The 15,973-nt window shown below is 48.6% G+C and overlaps 1 protein-coding gene across 2 annotated transcripts in view; it reads right to left on the bottom strand.

The window, feature by feature from the left end:
* Efcab6 (EF-hand calcium binding domain 6) overlaps positions 1–15,973 on the bottom strand; it is a 166,603-nt gene that overhangs the window by 126,103 nt on the left and 24,527 nt on the right. For both annotated transcript variants that reach the window (XM_038343334.1, XM_038343332.1), the window contains exon 4: positions 10,072–10,138. In XM_038343334.1, the coding sequence (XP_038199262.1) occupies positions 10,072–10,138 (67 nt within the window). The remainder of the gene's footprint in view (positions 1–10,071; positions 10,139–15,973) is intronic.

Here is a 15,973-nt window from a genome sequence, read left to right on the forward strand (position 1 = left end):
AGAAAGCCAGGAGACCCACCAAAGGCATCCCTCAGTGACAAAAAACGGGGAGATCTGTGTGGGCCTGCAGAGCGGCTTGAGGAAGAAAATCCAACTGCTTCCTATTTGTCCCCCACTGAGCTCAGACAGCTCCGTAAACTGCCTGCAGTGGATGCGTTATTACTCGTTATTACTCTGCGGGGCTTTGTTCCAAATGCTTTGTACACAGTATGAGCTCTGGGAAGGAAAGCCTCAAGCACAAATAAATACGGCCACCCAGCCGTGTGTGTGTGTGTGTGTGTGTGTGAGTGTGCACATGTGAGTGTGTGCACGTGCACAAGTGTGTGTATGCACGTGTGTGTGCACGTGTGAGTGTGTGCACGTGCACAAGTGTGTGTATGCATGTGTGCGTGTGCACGTGTGAGTGTTGTGGTGCGTGTGTATTTGTGTGGTGTGTGTATGTGTATGAATGTGTGTGTGTGTGTGCGCACACTTGTACAGGTGTGGGAAGGTCAGAGGACAAGAATCCCCTCAGGTGTCACTCCTCAGGAGCCATTCACCTTGGGTTTTGAGAAAGGGGTCTCACTGCCCTGGGGCTGAGCAGCCAAAGAGCCTGAAGAGAGCCACCAGCCTCTGCCTGGCCAGGACTGGGTTTATAAGCACACGCCATCACACCTGGCTATAAGCACCCAGACTTTAAAGGGGCAGAGAGCAGAAATCTTCCTCTCTGGAGCCTAGATTTACTCTACCAGCCTGGCTATGGGGAGAAGGCTGTTGCCAGAGTCAAACTGCAGACTAGCTGAGTCCTCCCACCTGTGGGCTTCTCAGCTCTTTGACCTACTAGCCAACAGGTCTCTCTCTTGGAGCCCCCTCTTCCTGCCTAGTTCTGATAGAAGGGGGTCGAGAGCTGCATACAAAGAAGCACACACACATATGCACATATACACGCATGCACATATACACACATACGTGCACACACATGCACATATACACACAAAGAGAGGGGGGAGGGAGGGAAAAAAGAGAGAGACAGAGAGGAGAGAGACATGGGGGGGCAGCCTGCAGAATGAGCCCCAGGGCTGGGAGCAGCTACTGCCCCTATTTTGGCTCCCTACAGTGTGCAAGAGAGTGCTCAGCAGCCACTGCTGTCCGTCTGCCACCTTTCTGTCACCACCACCAAACTCATTTCAAATTGAACAAGTGAACATTTTGAGATGGGACCACAAAAAAGGATCCCTCTTACAATAAACACATCAATGCTCATTTTCCTTATTATTCTACTTTTGGCTATTTTGTATAAAATCTTTAATTAAAGTTTTTCTTTGAAATTGTCATTATCAAGCCAGAAGAAAGGAGGGGGGGAGAAAAGAACAACACAGCTGTGCAGATATGAAGCACTACTCGGGGCTAAATGAACTGGAACGGAGTAGACGCTTGACGGTTATGTTCTGAGTTTTGGCTCTGCGTTCTCAGCAACGCAGTCTAACTTGTCACTTTATATCGATTCCATCTGTTTACACTCTGAGGAGTATTGGCTTCCTACCGTGAACATTTCCTATTTACCAGCTGGTAGAGATGAGCCAAACCAGATAGGAAAAAATTAGACTGCATTCAGAGCCTCATAAACACAGACTCTCAGCTCAGGGACGTGGGGGGGAGTGGCGCCCGGGCATCGCTCACCTCTAACAAAGCCCTCGCCTCCCTGCCTGTCTGCCTGAGAGTCCCTGGGCTCTCCCCACTCTAGCGCTCACTCCCGCCCCACCCCACACCCCCACGCACACACCCGTGGGCACAAGACATTGCATTTATTTATTGAGCATATGCACACCCTGACTCTACCAAAACTGAACAAGCTTACATAAAAAAGACATCTGAATGGGATCCATGGAAATAGAGAAAAGAGGGCAGACAAAAAGAGAAACGCAAATGAAAGAGACTCAGAAGTTGCAGTTCCTGTGATGGAACAAAAACCTGGTTCCGGGTGTCCCCACGGGGACGTGAAGAGGGAGGCTTGCTACTGTGTACTCTGCCGCCACGCACAGAGCCTACATTTGATTTTCATTGCTAGGTGCCTACCCAACATGGATAGCTTAGAGGATATGACAAGAAGCTCACGCCTGTCTACCAAGGGACTCAAGGGTGCCAGGTCTCCACGTCCCTGCTTATCTTTTCTTTCTCTTTCTTCTTTCTCTTCTTTTAAAAGGTTTTTGTTGTTATTGTTGCTAAAATATAGTCTCATTATGGAACCTTTGCAGGCTTGGAAGTTACAATATAGAGCTGACCTTGCACTTAACAACACTCCCCCTGCCTCTGCCTTCTGAGCCACGCCTGGCTCCCTTTCTCATGCATCAGGGCAGTATTTCTCTTAGGAGGAGACCCCAGCTCACACAGGACACAGCCTCACAGTACAGAAGACTAGACTGCCACCCTGACCTGGCACCCACTCTTGGCTGCATGTCACTGGAAAAGGCACTGCTCAGAAGCAAGCAAGCACACCCAAGGGGGTTGCTCAGGAAAAGTTTTCTGATGGCCCAGCACCGAGGGCTGCCAAGAGTTGAGCCCATCCTATCCTCCTTGAATGTGGGAAGGCCAGAATCCTGTCCAAATAGACAAGGACAAGCCCAGTCATCTCCTTCAGCATGCCCCAGGCAGTTCTTCTGCCTGCCCGTTCCTGGGCAACAGAGAGAACAAGAACGATGCCCTGGCAACACCTGGGTCTCTTCAACGATGCCTGATCTCCGCAGGAGCTCCTGAGCTGCACTTTGCTGATGTCTCCATTAACACATAAGGCTCAGGCAAACAGCAGTGAAGAAGGAAGATGTGGCAGAGTCAGGGGACCAAGTCAATGGACCTGGTGACAGCTACCCGTGGAGGGTGACAGGAAGGAGAAGAAAGAGAGCCCCATGTCCAGCACGGGGAGCTGGATGGATGAGATGGAGAACAGCACAGCTTGGGCAGGATCTCTCGTGCACTCAGGACACACTGAGTCAGGAAAGCAACTTCTTCCATCAGTTCCTGAACACTTTTCCCTGAAAATTGTTTCAGGCAATGTCTCCAAACCCCACTCTGCCTTCCTACCTTCTTCCTGATTGCTCAGACTGACGAGTGTGTGATAAACACAGGTCCTGGAGTCTTGCTCTTCTTCAGACTAGGCTCAGCCTGCCATCCACCGTGCTCTACGGCACCCAGTGGTTACAATCATTCTTCCTCTGATGAACCCACAAGGCTCGCTATCCAAGTCCCTCATCTGGCTCCCACACAGCAACTGACAGTGACTTACTCAAAATTAAATCTCATTCAAGGTGATGTGGTGACCAGCAAAAAAATAGAATAGCACCCTCATCAAGGAAATTTCTCTTTGCAGAAGACAGAGATTACTACAGAAAACCATAACCAATCAAAATGCAGAGCTGTGGAGCACAGTTCTAACTGACATACCCACAAAACAACTCCTGCGCCCAAGGGGACATTATAGAAGAGGGAACAGGGAGACTGTAAGAGCCAGAGGACTGGGGAGGTTGCTGTGAGACTGTGTCTCCTTGGAATGTCAGAGCTACGCCACGAAGTTTCACCAACATAACTGTGCAAACATGAACTGAGCAAGGACAACACCAATAAGCACGCTAATGTGGAGCGGAAGCTCATGCGGCCTCGACCCGACACGCAATGAACAGAATGCTGAGAGTGGAGAAACTGTCTTCCAGGGAAGAGCACGCCTATTGGTTATCCGGCATCTAGTGGTCAGCCCTGAACACATAGACTAGTAATATTATACAAACTGAACAACTTGTACCTATAAATTTGGAGATGTGTGTGTGTTTTATATGTGTATGTATTTATGTATGTAACAACAATAATGAAAAAAGAGGCCATGCATTTGAAAGAGAACAAGGAATATATGGGAGGGTTTGGGGGAGGAGCAGGAAGGGGGAAATTATGTAATTATATTAATCTCAAAAAAAAAAAGAAAAAGAAAACCAGACCACCATCCTCTATCAGCGCTTGTGTTCCTGCATCGACTTTATGTGTCTGAGGGAGAAGGGGACAAGGGTCAAGTCTTGTCACCTGTCACCATCTGGTCCCCATACACCACACATGCTTAGCAAATACAATCCAATGCGAAAAAGCAGCCAATGGCTTCAAAGGCCTCCTCATAGGCATCCCAGTTCCATCTGATGCACTGCAAGGTTCCCCCACAATACTACACACAGCCACACCTTCACACCTCTCCCCCAGGGGCTGCCTCACCCCAGAGACTCTCAACACAGACCCTTCCTGGCCTACACCCTTTCCTAATTTCCCAGGTGAGCAACAGCTGCAGGGAGACTAGCTTTCTCAGGGTCACTGGACACTGGGGTTCGAAGGCCCGCTCAGGCTGCCTGATTCCCCACTCTATGCGAAAACTTGACTATCCCCCTTTGTTTGTGCTATTGGTTTGCCATATGTGGGATACGTAGCTTAAAAGTCAAAAAGATAAACTTAGTCTGAAATAACTATAAATTCCAATTGAGTCTTTGATACTGTTTCCTCACGAAGCTTCAGTAAATTAATAATAGATCAACCAAAAATAGCTTCTGGGCTAGAAGTCCTTTCAGCGTGATTTTCCGATAGAGTGGCAAGTGGTTGTTTTGCGGTGTGAGCGGAGCATGGAAGCACCGCTCTTCTTTTAGCTGCACGGAAGGCACGTGGAGGAAGCTGTGACATTATTAATCACTATATTCGGTTATGATTGATGGGCTTTTCTGCGGGGAGGAAGAAGTGCCTCAGATACAATCTGTCCCAACAGCTCTGCGATATGCTAATATTTTCTTCAGATGAAAGAGGAGATGTGTTCAAATACCTGCCGTAGCAGGCGGTTGATACTGAGAGCTCCAGAGGGGCCAAGGAAGCAGGAGCTGGAGGGTGGGCCATGTAAGCAGGGGCCAGAAGCCTGTGGGTTTAGCAAATGACCTCGGTTTCAGCTTAGCATGGCTTTCGTGTGTGTGTGTGTGTGTGTGTGTGTGTGGTGTATGTATGTGTGTGTTCATGAGGAACTGACATGTATGCAGGCATGTGGATGTACACATGGAGGCCAAAAGTCAATCTCAGGTATCCTTCCTCAGGAGCCAATCATAGTTTTTTGAGACAGACCTCTCATAAACAGGCTATGCTGCTTGGCCAGTAGGCTGCAGAGACAAACCTTCACCTGCCCAGCACTGAGATTACAAGCATGCATTACAATGATCAGTTTTCTTACATGGATGCTGGGAGCTGAACTTAGGTATTCATGCTTTCAAAGCAATCACTTCAATAGATGAGCCATCTCTCCAGTCCTAAACATAACTTTGCAAATGCCTTTTTAAAATAAAGCTCACCTGTCTAGGAAGATGACCTACCCCTCACTCTTGTGTTTTCTCCACTGGAAAAGCACAGAGAAGGAGGCAGCTCACTTGAATGATCCAATTACTTCTGAAATGATGTAGGCTACATCCTACAATGCTGAGGCACCAGGGTAATCCCATCAATGCTGTGTGAGATCACTCAGTGTCCAACAGACATGCTAGTCACAGCTGACTGGGTCAACCAGATGTTCCAGCATCACAAGTGCCCATGCTCTGGAGCCTTTCTCCTTTGGAGAACCACACATTGCAAACAGCCTGGGCCTTTGGCAGTTTCTCCTTTTATGCCTTCTTAACTGAATGACATATGCTTGAATTCCAGTCTCTAGTTCAGAACTGTTTTTGTGTGTGGCAGGTTGAGCAAGGTCTGGAGTCCTAGCCAAGCACACGATGTGCCACACTCCTGTGCAAGGCGGAACCACTTGGAGCTACTTAGCCATCCTCTGGACATGGCTATTAGTGCTCCCCACCCAGACACAGGGTGAGGCTTTCTTCCTTTCTCAGCCTCCTCCATTTCTACTCCACTTTATGTAGGAGTCCACAAACACAAGACAGGGCAAAGACCACTATGCACTGACATTTCACTCTGATCCCTCTTTGTCTCGTTGGAGTCCTGACTTCAAAAACGTGAACTGGCTAAGTCTTGGACTTATCCCGCACCCTATGATGGAGCTGGGACCTGCAAGGCAGACAAGGGACAAGGGCACAGGCAACAGGGTGGGAGAAAGTGCTAAAAGGCAGGATGCCAGAGAAAGCGTAGGGAAAGTGGCTGCTCCACAGACAGGTGACATCATGGTCAGAACAGCTTTGTTTATGACTCTGGTAGAGGCAACAGAGGCTACTCTCAGATGAATGGTGACCCTAGCTATGGGCATGACAAGGTCATGCTTGCTGAATGCAAACATCAGCCACAGCACCTTTCCTGAGAGACCCTGAAAGCAGGGTAGCTCAGGGAGCTAACAAGGAGGCTGGAGCTGGGGCTTCTCCACCCACAGCTGTGTACCCAGGGCCAGGCTGCTCATTTTTTCCTCAGTTTCTCCATATTAGTATGGGATGACAGTGGCCCTGCCTTGTGACAATCTCTGGAGACAGGTTCAATACAATGAAGTTCCTAAAAGAATTCTAGTGAGTGCTCAGCACGCTGCTACTGGGACTGGAGTGGGCAAAAGTCACACACTGATTAGTGTCCAGAAGAAAACCAACAGTCAGGTGCCTTCCCCAATCCATCCCCTCTCTCCTCCTCTTTCCCAGCAAGCCTGCCCTGCTCTCTTTTGCTGTGATTATCATGAGTGGCCACCTGACCACAGACGGGACTCCGGCCACCACATGAGAGGGTACACAGAGCTGGTTCAGGCTGCTGGCAGGGACCTCCCTCAGCCAGGGGTGGAAGTGGGTGAGGGGCACACGCCAGCTGAGAAGCACGGAAAGAAGTTTCCCCTGGTGTCCTAATTTCTCTTCTGTTGCTATGATTAAATGCCTGATCAAAAGCTTCTTAAGGAAGAAAGGGTCTGTTAGTTCACAATCCCAGGTCACAGTCCATCATTTCGGGACTCAAGAAGCTGGTCACACCACATCCACAGTCAAGAGCCAAGAGGCTAGCCACATCCTTGCTTACTGGTCATGCTCAGCTTGCTTTCTTCACTCTTACCCAGTCAGGACCCAACCATGGAGCAGTGCTGCCTACATTCTGGGTGGATCTTTCCACCTCTATTAACAAGACCATCCCTGACAGACATGCCCACAGGCCAGCCTACTCTAGATAATTCTTCATTAAAACTATCTTCCCATGAGAATCTAGGCTGTAAGAAGATGCAATAAAAAATGTGCAGGCAAATGGATGGGTATAGAAAAAAACATACTGAGGTAACCCAGACCCAGAAAGACAAATATCATATGTACTCACTCATAAGTGGCTTTTAGACATAAAGCAAAGAAAAACCAATTCACAGTCCACAACCCCAGAGAACCTAGAAAACAAAAAGGATTCTAAAAGAGACAGACAAGATCTCCTAAGTAAATTGGATCATGGGGCTCATGGGAGAGGGTAGAAGAGGAGGGGAAAGAAGGGAGAGGAACAGAGAAAAATGTATAGCCCAATAAAAACAAATAAACAAAAAAAGAAATGTAAACAAATAGCAATAAAAACAAAACAAAAACACTAACCAGCACACCTTGCTTTAGGGAAACTCATTGGAAGCTGGGGTGGGTGAGGGTGGCTCTGAAGTATCATGGGTCACACCTGAAGAGGGAAAGCTCATGAAGATGAGAGAGAGAGAGAGAGAGAGAGAGAGAGAGAGAGAGAGAGAGAGAGAGAGAGAGAGAGAGAGAGAGAGAGAGAAGGGCTTGTCAATCTTGAGTCAGTTCCCTCTCCTCCCCTCTCTGTGCTTTCCCACTCTCTCTCCCATGCTCTCTCCCCAACTAGTGAAGCAGAGGTTTCTCCTGGCCCTCACCTGAAGAATATTACTTACTGTGTAGCCAAGAAAGCATCACCTAGTGCCAGGTTAAGGGTTTGGCATGGAGAATCAGGCTCTCTAGTCATCAGAGGCATGGAACACCCATCCATCTACTTACATTTCTCCTCTTGCTGGTACAGAGTCATGGTGAATCCCACCATGGATACAGGAAACCAGGGCAATGAAAAGCCTGGCCTCCCCAGGAAGCAACCAGGGTGTCTATAACTCTCTAGAGCCCACTGTCCCTAGTTTTCAGGAACAGGGAACCTGAAGGCTACAGAGATGCAGTAGAGGCCCAGGAACACACAGCCAAAGGGCTTCTTTGTGACTGCAATCAAGGTCAGGGCCAAGTGAGTATGTGAGGTCCAGGCAGGACTAGGGTGAGTGGAATGGACCTGCGTGTAGACTAAATTTGAGCCAAGACTAGGTAGATCTTCTGAGGCTGCCCTGAGAATGCCCTTGACTAAAGAAGGTGGGCCCAAGGGAAATGGCACCTTTCCACCCAAATCCACACGGCAAAGTCACTGAGTCACAGGGTCTAGGAATCATCCAGCCCAGGTTATGCTCTGGCTGACAGAAGGCAAGACTCCAGTGCCCTGGGGCTCACTGGATAATGAGTGAACACACATTGACAAGTCTGAGTCAGAGGCAGGGACAGATCACCTTTACCATGGAAAAATGAGGGGATGACAGTCCTGGGGTCCAGCTAGTCTGCCCAGTGATGGTGCGCTACTTTCAAAGGCGCAAGAGTAACTCTGACCTCCAAACTCAGTGGCATGTGCATGTGTTCTTGGCTCTCATAAGCCAAGTGTACCTGTAGTTAAAAAAACAACGAATGTACTCTCTTTCATTCCAGATGAACTCTCCCAGCCCTGGAAGGAAGGCACGGGAAGCACCTAACTTCACTAACCCCATGGCCACCCACTTAGCCTCCAGCATCATCATGGAGCCCCTACCAGGATCCAGGGAACCGAGAAAGGACTAACGGGTGGGAAGCTGGGTCTACTCAGTGGGGCAGCCCTGTGTGGGGTGCACAGTAAAAGAGATGTTTTCATGTGGCCTTCTGGGGCTCTTCCTCCCCTCAGGAAGAAGCTGTCGCTAGCAGCGAGCCTCCACTACCTTTGGATGTCTTTAATGGCACACTACCCTACATGGTGGGCACTGTTGCCTGCACTGTCACATGAATAAACTCAGTAACAAGGACTTCCCTGAGGCCACCTGGCTGGGAAACAGCAACACCCAAGAGAGGAACTAGGCCATGGTGGGGTCCACGGTTAGTTTTGGTTGGCACAGTCAGGGTTGTAGGCAGAACTGGACTTCAGGCATTTTTACCAGTAGAAGCTGAGGCCCCAGTTCTACTCACCACCCTCAGAGCCCTGTCCTCACACGAATCCCAAGCAGCTGGCTTTCACAGGAGCATCCTGTGATGGATACAGCTTATGTAGAGACAAATAAAAGACACAACCAAAACAATTACCCCTAGTACTGAGTGTTTCTACAGAACAACCCATGGGCTACACCCGAATCGGGACCAGGCATGGCTCCTGCTCATACCAACATGTGACTCGGGTGTGGGGACACACAATGCTCTGAAATGATCAGTCGATGATTTTTCTGGTGTGGATGGAACAAGCCGTAGAACTGGAGCAAACGTGTTGTGGCCCTCTTGGTTATTTTTGAGTTTGAAATATATGGAAGTCTCAGAAGAGTTCAAAAAAGAAAGAAAATGCGTCCAATTTAAAACCAACATATTGAATCGAGTAATTTAAGCTATGATTCTCAAACTGTTCATGGAACTGACAGGCTCTGGTGCATTTTAAAAAGACATCTCAATTCCAAGCCTGGCATGGCATCCCCACCCCCTCCCAGCCAGGGTGAGCCCTAACCAAGTGGCATAGCCACAAAATCTCATCTTAACACACAGGAGCTCCGGGGGCTAAGTGACTCCTCACTGTAATATCTCCCGCTTGGCGCTGGACTGGTTATTTTCTCCAAGCTGCTCCTGACTGGCATTTACTGCTCAGGAGCAGTTGCTTCCTCGTCCTGATGAGAAACTCGCTCATGTCTGACACAGAAACAGGACAGGCAGCTGCTCATACATGTCCCAAGTTAACACAGAAGATGACATCATCATCAAGAGAGGTAGGGTGGCAGGCAGGGTGCCTTCTTTCATGGCGCTCACATGACTAGGAGCCCTCACTAGGGTCACCTGCCTGGGCTGACAGGGTGGGGAGAGAAACATCTTTTAAAATCCCTGTTACCTTTCCGGCAAGTTGGGCTTCAAGCTCTTTGAAGGTCCGACTGTGATCAATCTCTTCCCCATTTCCCCTTGAAAATAAAATAAAGACAATTTTGTTACTATCCCTCCCCGACACACACAGATGTTGACACTGGACCTGCACAGTACCGTGTCAAAGCCTTTCTGAATCCTCTCTTTTAAAGTGCTAAGTGTTTTTCAGGAATGTGAGCTTCCCTGGGCCTTACTTTCCTTATCAGTAAAAGAAAATACAGTATTTACTTATCTTCAGGGACCTAGTGGACACCAAGGCTCACTCCATCCAAACCCACAGCACTGTTCTGGGTCAGGAGTCATCCAATGTCAAGTCTCAGTGAGACCCTGCTCCCAGCCTCTAAGTTGTTGCACCCCATTCTGACCACGGTGGACTCCAGGTCCTAATGACACCAGGAATCTCTCGGTAAAGGACTTCTGGGCCATTGTAAGCCTACGTCACCTGCTTGGCTCCACCTGCTCTCCCCGCCCCAGCTCTCTTGAGGTTTGCAGGATCTGTGTGGCTACCAAGCCTTGGAGCTTTAAGACTGACTGGTGGGGTTGGGTGCTGAGCCGGGAACAGAAGGGGCAGAACGTGGGCTCCACTGCTTCATGCCACTTCACCATCACCGCCCACACAGCCAGACTAGGCCAGGGTGGGCAAGAGGACACCATCCTAACTAGAGAAAACAACAGATGGGGAAAACAAACAAATGGTGATGGGTGCCAGGGAGAGAACAGGGGCGAAAGGGGGGGTGCTAGAGGCGGGACAATGGGTAACCTTTGGGGTGAGGGTACTAAGACCTCTGCTTGGGTGTGATGTGAATTGAGACCCTTGAGCTAAAAGACAGTGCAGCTCTCCAGGCCAGACAAAGGGCAATAGTTGGCAGCCCCAGGGGCGGGAACTGGATGAACGGATTAGAGGCACACAAGGGAAGTTTAGAGACACAGGGGTGTTGTGAGCCGTAAGAAGGAATCCGGACTTCTAGCTGAGGGGTGTGAAGCCCTCCCAGCAGCTCACTTCACTTTAAGAAGCCAGTGCTGAGAGCAGGTCAGGGCTGTGCCCAAGTTACAGACAGGACGGGTCAGCAATCCAACTCTGTAAGCTTCTTCGTACTATTTGAGTGGCATATTCAGTCAGTGCGAGACGCTGTTCAGAGCACACACTTAGGAGTTACAGAACAAAATCGATAATGAGCATAGAATAGCACAACCTTCTAAATCCTTTCATTAACCTTTCTGTGCGCTAGGCCTATATGTTTCTCTAGCAGCAACTCGTCAATCTTTGTCTTTTAAGCAAAATGTTTACAATAATTAAATGTTTAAGTGTAATAACACACATTTCCTGTAAGCAGCAGCTACTCTGACTCTCTGTAGGGAGTCTTTCCATCTTCTGCCCTCAGCTCTTTTGATCCTTTTACCGAAGGCATCTTCACTCTTCTTCAAGTCCAATAGCTGGGTTACCAGCCTGCAGTCTCTAGCCTTTAACTGAGTATTTAGCCCCTTTACGAAATGCAGGATGCACATGTGAGTTTGGGGTTGGTAATCTGCTGCAAGTTCATTATTTTTACCACTTGTTCTAGATTTTTCTCTCCTCTCTTCGCTTTTAGATATTTTTAAAACTCATTTCCTTTTTCTCTGTCTGGAAGTTAAACATTTGCTCTGTATCTGTCAGCTGCCCTAACAATGTGCAGATGTAACAGTTCTGTGTGTGATGTCAATGCACCTAGCCTCTTTGTCAGTAACAGCTGGGGCTCAGAAGACTCCACCTCGGTGCGTCCAGAGAAGTGCTGTGGCCGTTTGCACAGCCAATCACACTTTTATTTCCTCGGTTTCACGATGTTCCTTGTTTTCTATTCCTAAAATCTCAGGCCTTCAGCCCTGATCATTTTTCTTTTGCCTCTTCTATACTCACAAATGAAATTTAAGATGCCTTTCTTTGGCAAAAATTTTTATTTTGAAACATGTTTCCCACTCCCCTGGCTTCAACTCCTATTCTCCTTCCTCAGTCCCCAGTGCTGGCTCCACCACCCCTGCCCAGACTGAAGCGGCCTTGGGGGCCTTCAAGTTCAAGACACAGCTACAGTCAGGCTTCCTTTCTTTCACACTGGCCCCTCTCCTATTGGCTCTGGAGGCTTGCCTCTCTGTGGCAAACAGCCTGTCTTCCCTGCAAGCCCTACTCCTCTCGGCTCACAGCCTTTGTTCTTCAGCTCCTCTATGGCACTGCTACCTGCCTGGAACCCGCTCTACCCTTTGAATCTGTGCCCTGCTACTGCTGCCTGCTCTATCCATTGGAATCCTGGTAGCCAGGCTGCGGAAGCAATGCCACACCACACGGCCTGTTCTCTAGTAGGGAATTCAGCTTCGACATAATGATCATACTCCAGAAACGTCCTCAGAACTCTGTGGTGAGTCTTCAAAGGTGGAACTCAGAATGCGTTTTCAACTTCACTGAGATCTGCGTGATGTTATACAAGGAAGACTATTAAAATTTATCCAGTCAGCACAGTGCCAGTGCCGTATGAATCTGTCACTGCATAGAGGGCGCTTTGTGCAGTCTGTACGTGAAAGTGTCCCATATGCCCACCAGAAGCAAATCACAGTAGTTAAACTAGCTCATTTTGGCTGGGCATGTAATTCAGTGAAGTGCTTGCCTAGCATGGGCAAGGCTCTGGCTGGTCCTCCTGAATACACCTACCCCATAAACACACCAGAGGAAAGAGAGAACACTAATTTCTCTTTTAGTAAATCACTGCACAGGTGTTCTGAAAGATAAATGGTGACACTATTCATATTGCAGAGCATCCATGTTGGAGACAGCAGTCCCCATTCTGAACACAGCATAGACTTAAACATCTGGGTTATAACGGCATCTATAGGTAGAATGTTCCTTCACTCTCCCTGCTGCCTCCGCTGTAGTCAGCTTGCCATGGCACACCAGGAGCCCCCGTGGTAACTTTTATATGCAGTCAGTTCTGGTATAGATAAGGTGGCCGGGGCAGGAGAGAAGAGATAAAGGCCATTTCTGAATGGTCTTTCCTCTGCATGGCCGATGGCATGGAGTATGAGCTGGAATAAAGATGTCCTCCACAACCATCTTTCCAGGAGGGAAGGGCTGTGGCCACTGTCAGCCTTACCTGTACCACAGCAGGGACTGGAGATGTTTTTCTGCTACAGCCCAGGGATTGGAAGTTAAGCAGCTCCCACAGGATGCCTCAGTTGATGCAAGCTAGTATAAACAAATCATACAGGACCTGGCTGAAACACACTGGACTAAAGACAGCAGGCAAGCGTGTGGTTCTGCGTTTTCCAACCTGGATGCTCAGTTCCTGGTGTGGAGAGTATCAAAACGCCACAGAACACCACAGTGGCCAAGGCAGCTTGCTTCAGAGCGTGAGCGGCTCGGCCCCAGCTGACCAGGAGCAGCGACTCCCCATGCCCCGGCATCACAAAGTAGAAGCACTGAATACCTCTAGCTAAGAAAGGACCAAATCTCAGAGGAGACGTGATTTCTGTGCATGCCCACGATGCACACAGCCTTAGTTATGCTCCTTCCTGTGCTGGTGAAATCCCTAACCCGGCCGACGGGCAGTTTCAGGCGCCAGGCAATGAGTGGTAGAGCAGAGTCTGCTCAGCCCATGGCAGCTTGTAACACAGGGCAGTTTCAGGGAAGGGCCAGGGTAGAGGCACACTGCCCCCAGGACACAATGCCCCCGTCATGAGTTTCTTCCTCAAACCAGGCTACCCCTCCCAAAGTTCAACCACAGGTTGACAGTCTACTCCAGATTTAAATCCAATACTGGGCTAATCCACCCATGAAGGCAATCCTCATTATCCAGTCACTTCCCCAGAGCCCATCAGCTGACAAAGCTTCATTCAAGGGCCTGTAGAAGACAATTCCTTGTCTTCTACCCTGACACACCGCATCATAAGGTTAAAAATCTGCCAGTTGGTGTCCTAGCTAGGGTTGTTATTGTGATGAAACATCATGACCAGCTGGGCGGTGGTGGCGCACGCCTTTAATGCCAGCACTCGGGAGGCAGAGGCAGGCGGATATCTGTGAGTTCGAGACCAGCCTGGTTTACAAGAGCTAGTTCCAGGACAGGCACCAAAGCTACAGAGAAACTGTGTCTCAAAATACAAAAAAAAAAGCAATGGAGAAAAGAGGGTTTATTTGTTTTACACTTCCACATTATTGTTCAGCATTCATCACTGAAGGACATCAGGACAAGAACTCAGAGTAGAAAAAGCCGGGTGGTGGTGGCGCACGCCTTTAATCCCAGCACTCGGGAGGCAGAGGCAGGCAGATCTCTGTGAGTTCGAGGCCAGCCTGGTCTACAAGAGCTAGTTCCAGGACAGGCTCTAAAAAAGCTGCAGAGAAACCCTGTCTCGAAAAACAAAAAAAAAAAAACAAAAAAAAAAAAAACAAAAAAAAAAAAAAAAACTCAGAGTAGGAAGCTGGAGGCAGGAGCGCTGATGCAGAGGCCATGGAGGGGTGCTGCTTTCTGGCTTGCTTCATATGACTTGCTCAGCCTGCTTTCTATAGAACCCAGGACCACCAGACCAGGGATGTCACCATCCATAATGGCCTGGGCCCTTCTCTATCAGTCACCAATTAAGAACATTCCCTACAGACTTGCCTACAGCCCCATCTTAGGGAGGCATTTTCTCAACTGAGGTCCCCTTCTGAGGATGACTTTAGCTGTGTCTCGATGACATAAAACTATCTATCACAGTCAGACAACTGCAGTCAAGAGTATTGTACTCTGGCATCAGAGACTGAGTACACTGTGGCAAGAAGAGAAGAGGGCAGTACCATGTCCCACAGCAGACAGCTCGCTCTCGTTCTTGCAAACAGCAGAGAACTGTGAGATTGGAGAATACTTTTCTCACTGATTTTATATTTCTCTTATTTTTAAACGTTTAGCAATTTATTTACTTGTTTTGCACAGTATCCATGTGGAGGACACTTGTGGGAATCTGTTCTCTCCTTTCATCACGTGGGTGCTAGGGACTCTGATCATCGGGATTAACAGCAAGTACCTTTACCTGCCGAGACATCTTGTTGGCCCTCTCTCTGACACTGACATTCTGCCATTTCACCAAGATATAACTAGTTAGGCATTTCTTTACCTGCATCTGGCTAGAGTCTCAGCTGTTATCTTTTTATCCCTGTGCTCTTTCTCTTCCATATCTGTGGTTTGAATGTTCCCCTCCAAATTTTGGCCTTGTGTATTAAAGTAGGGCCTTGAAGACGCTATCAGTGAAGAGGTAGCTGGTCCTTGCACCCCTCGCCTTCCTCCAGTAAGACACACAGAGAAGGCTGTGGTTCTGGGGCCTTCATCTTGGGCCTCCTGGCCTCTGGAACTCTCTGAAATGGTTTCTACTCTTAGAAATCACCCAGGCTGTGTATTCTGTTATGGGCACACAAAACAAAAGAGGACCCATCTTGGAAGGGTCTCCTCCGAGTCTTTGTCCCTTGTGCCCATCCTCTGTTTTGCATCTCTGTGTCCTTCTGTGCTGCATCCTTCAGAACTGCCTTCCAGTCCACTAGTGTTCTTTCCAGCTGTGTTTACTCCACTGTTCTCACCAACCTGCTAAATCTACACCTATAATATTCAGCACCATGCGTCCTATCGTGCACTAGCACTACCAGAAGTGCTCTTCTGCTTGGTTTTCCCCCTGTGGTGGCCCCCCTTGGTTTTGCCTCTTGTCTTCTTTACTTCAAATGGACAGCAAAACTAAGCATAGGAATTCACTACTATGTGGACAGCGATTCATTATGACTTGGTGGAAGCCCAAAGAGCCCAAGCTGACTACAGAAAGTATCCTCCTCTGGACTCCAATTTTCATTTTATTTTGGCCTCCTAGAGGAACCCTACTCTTGACAGCCC

The sequence above is a fragment of the Arvicola amphibius genome, chromosome 9, assembly GCF_903992535.2.
Source record: "Arvicola amphibius chromosome 9, mArvAmp1.2, whole genome shotgun sequence".
Lineage (NCBI taxonomy): Eukaryota > Metazoa > Chordata > Mammalia > Rodentia > Cricetidae > Arvicola > Arvicola amphibius.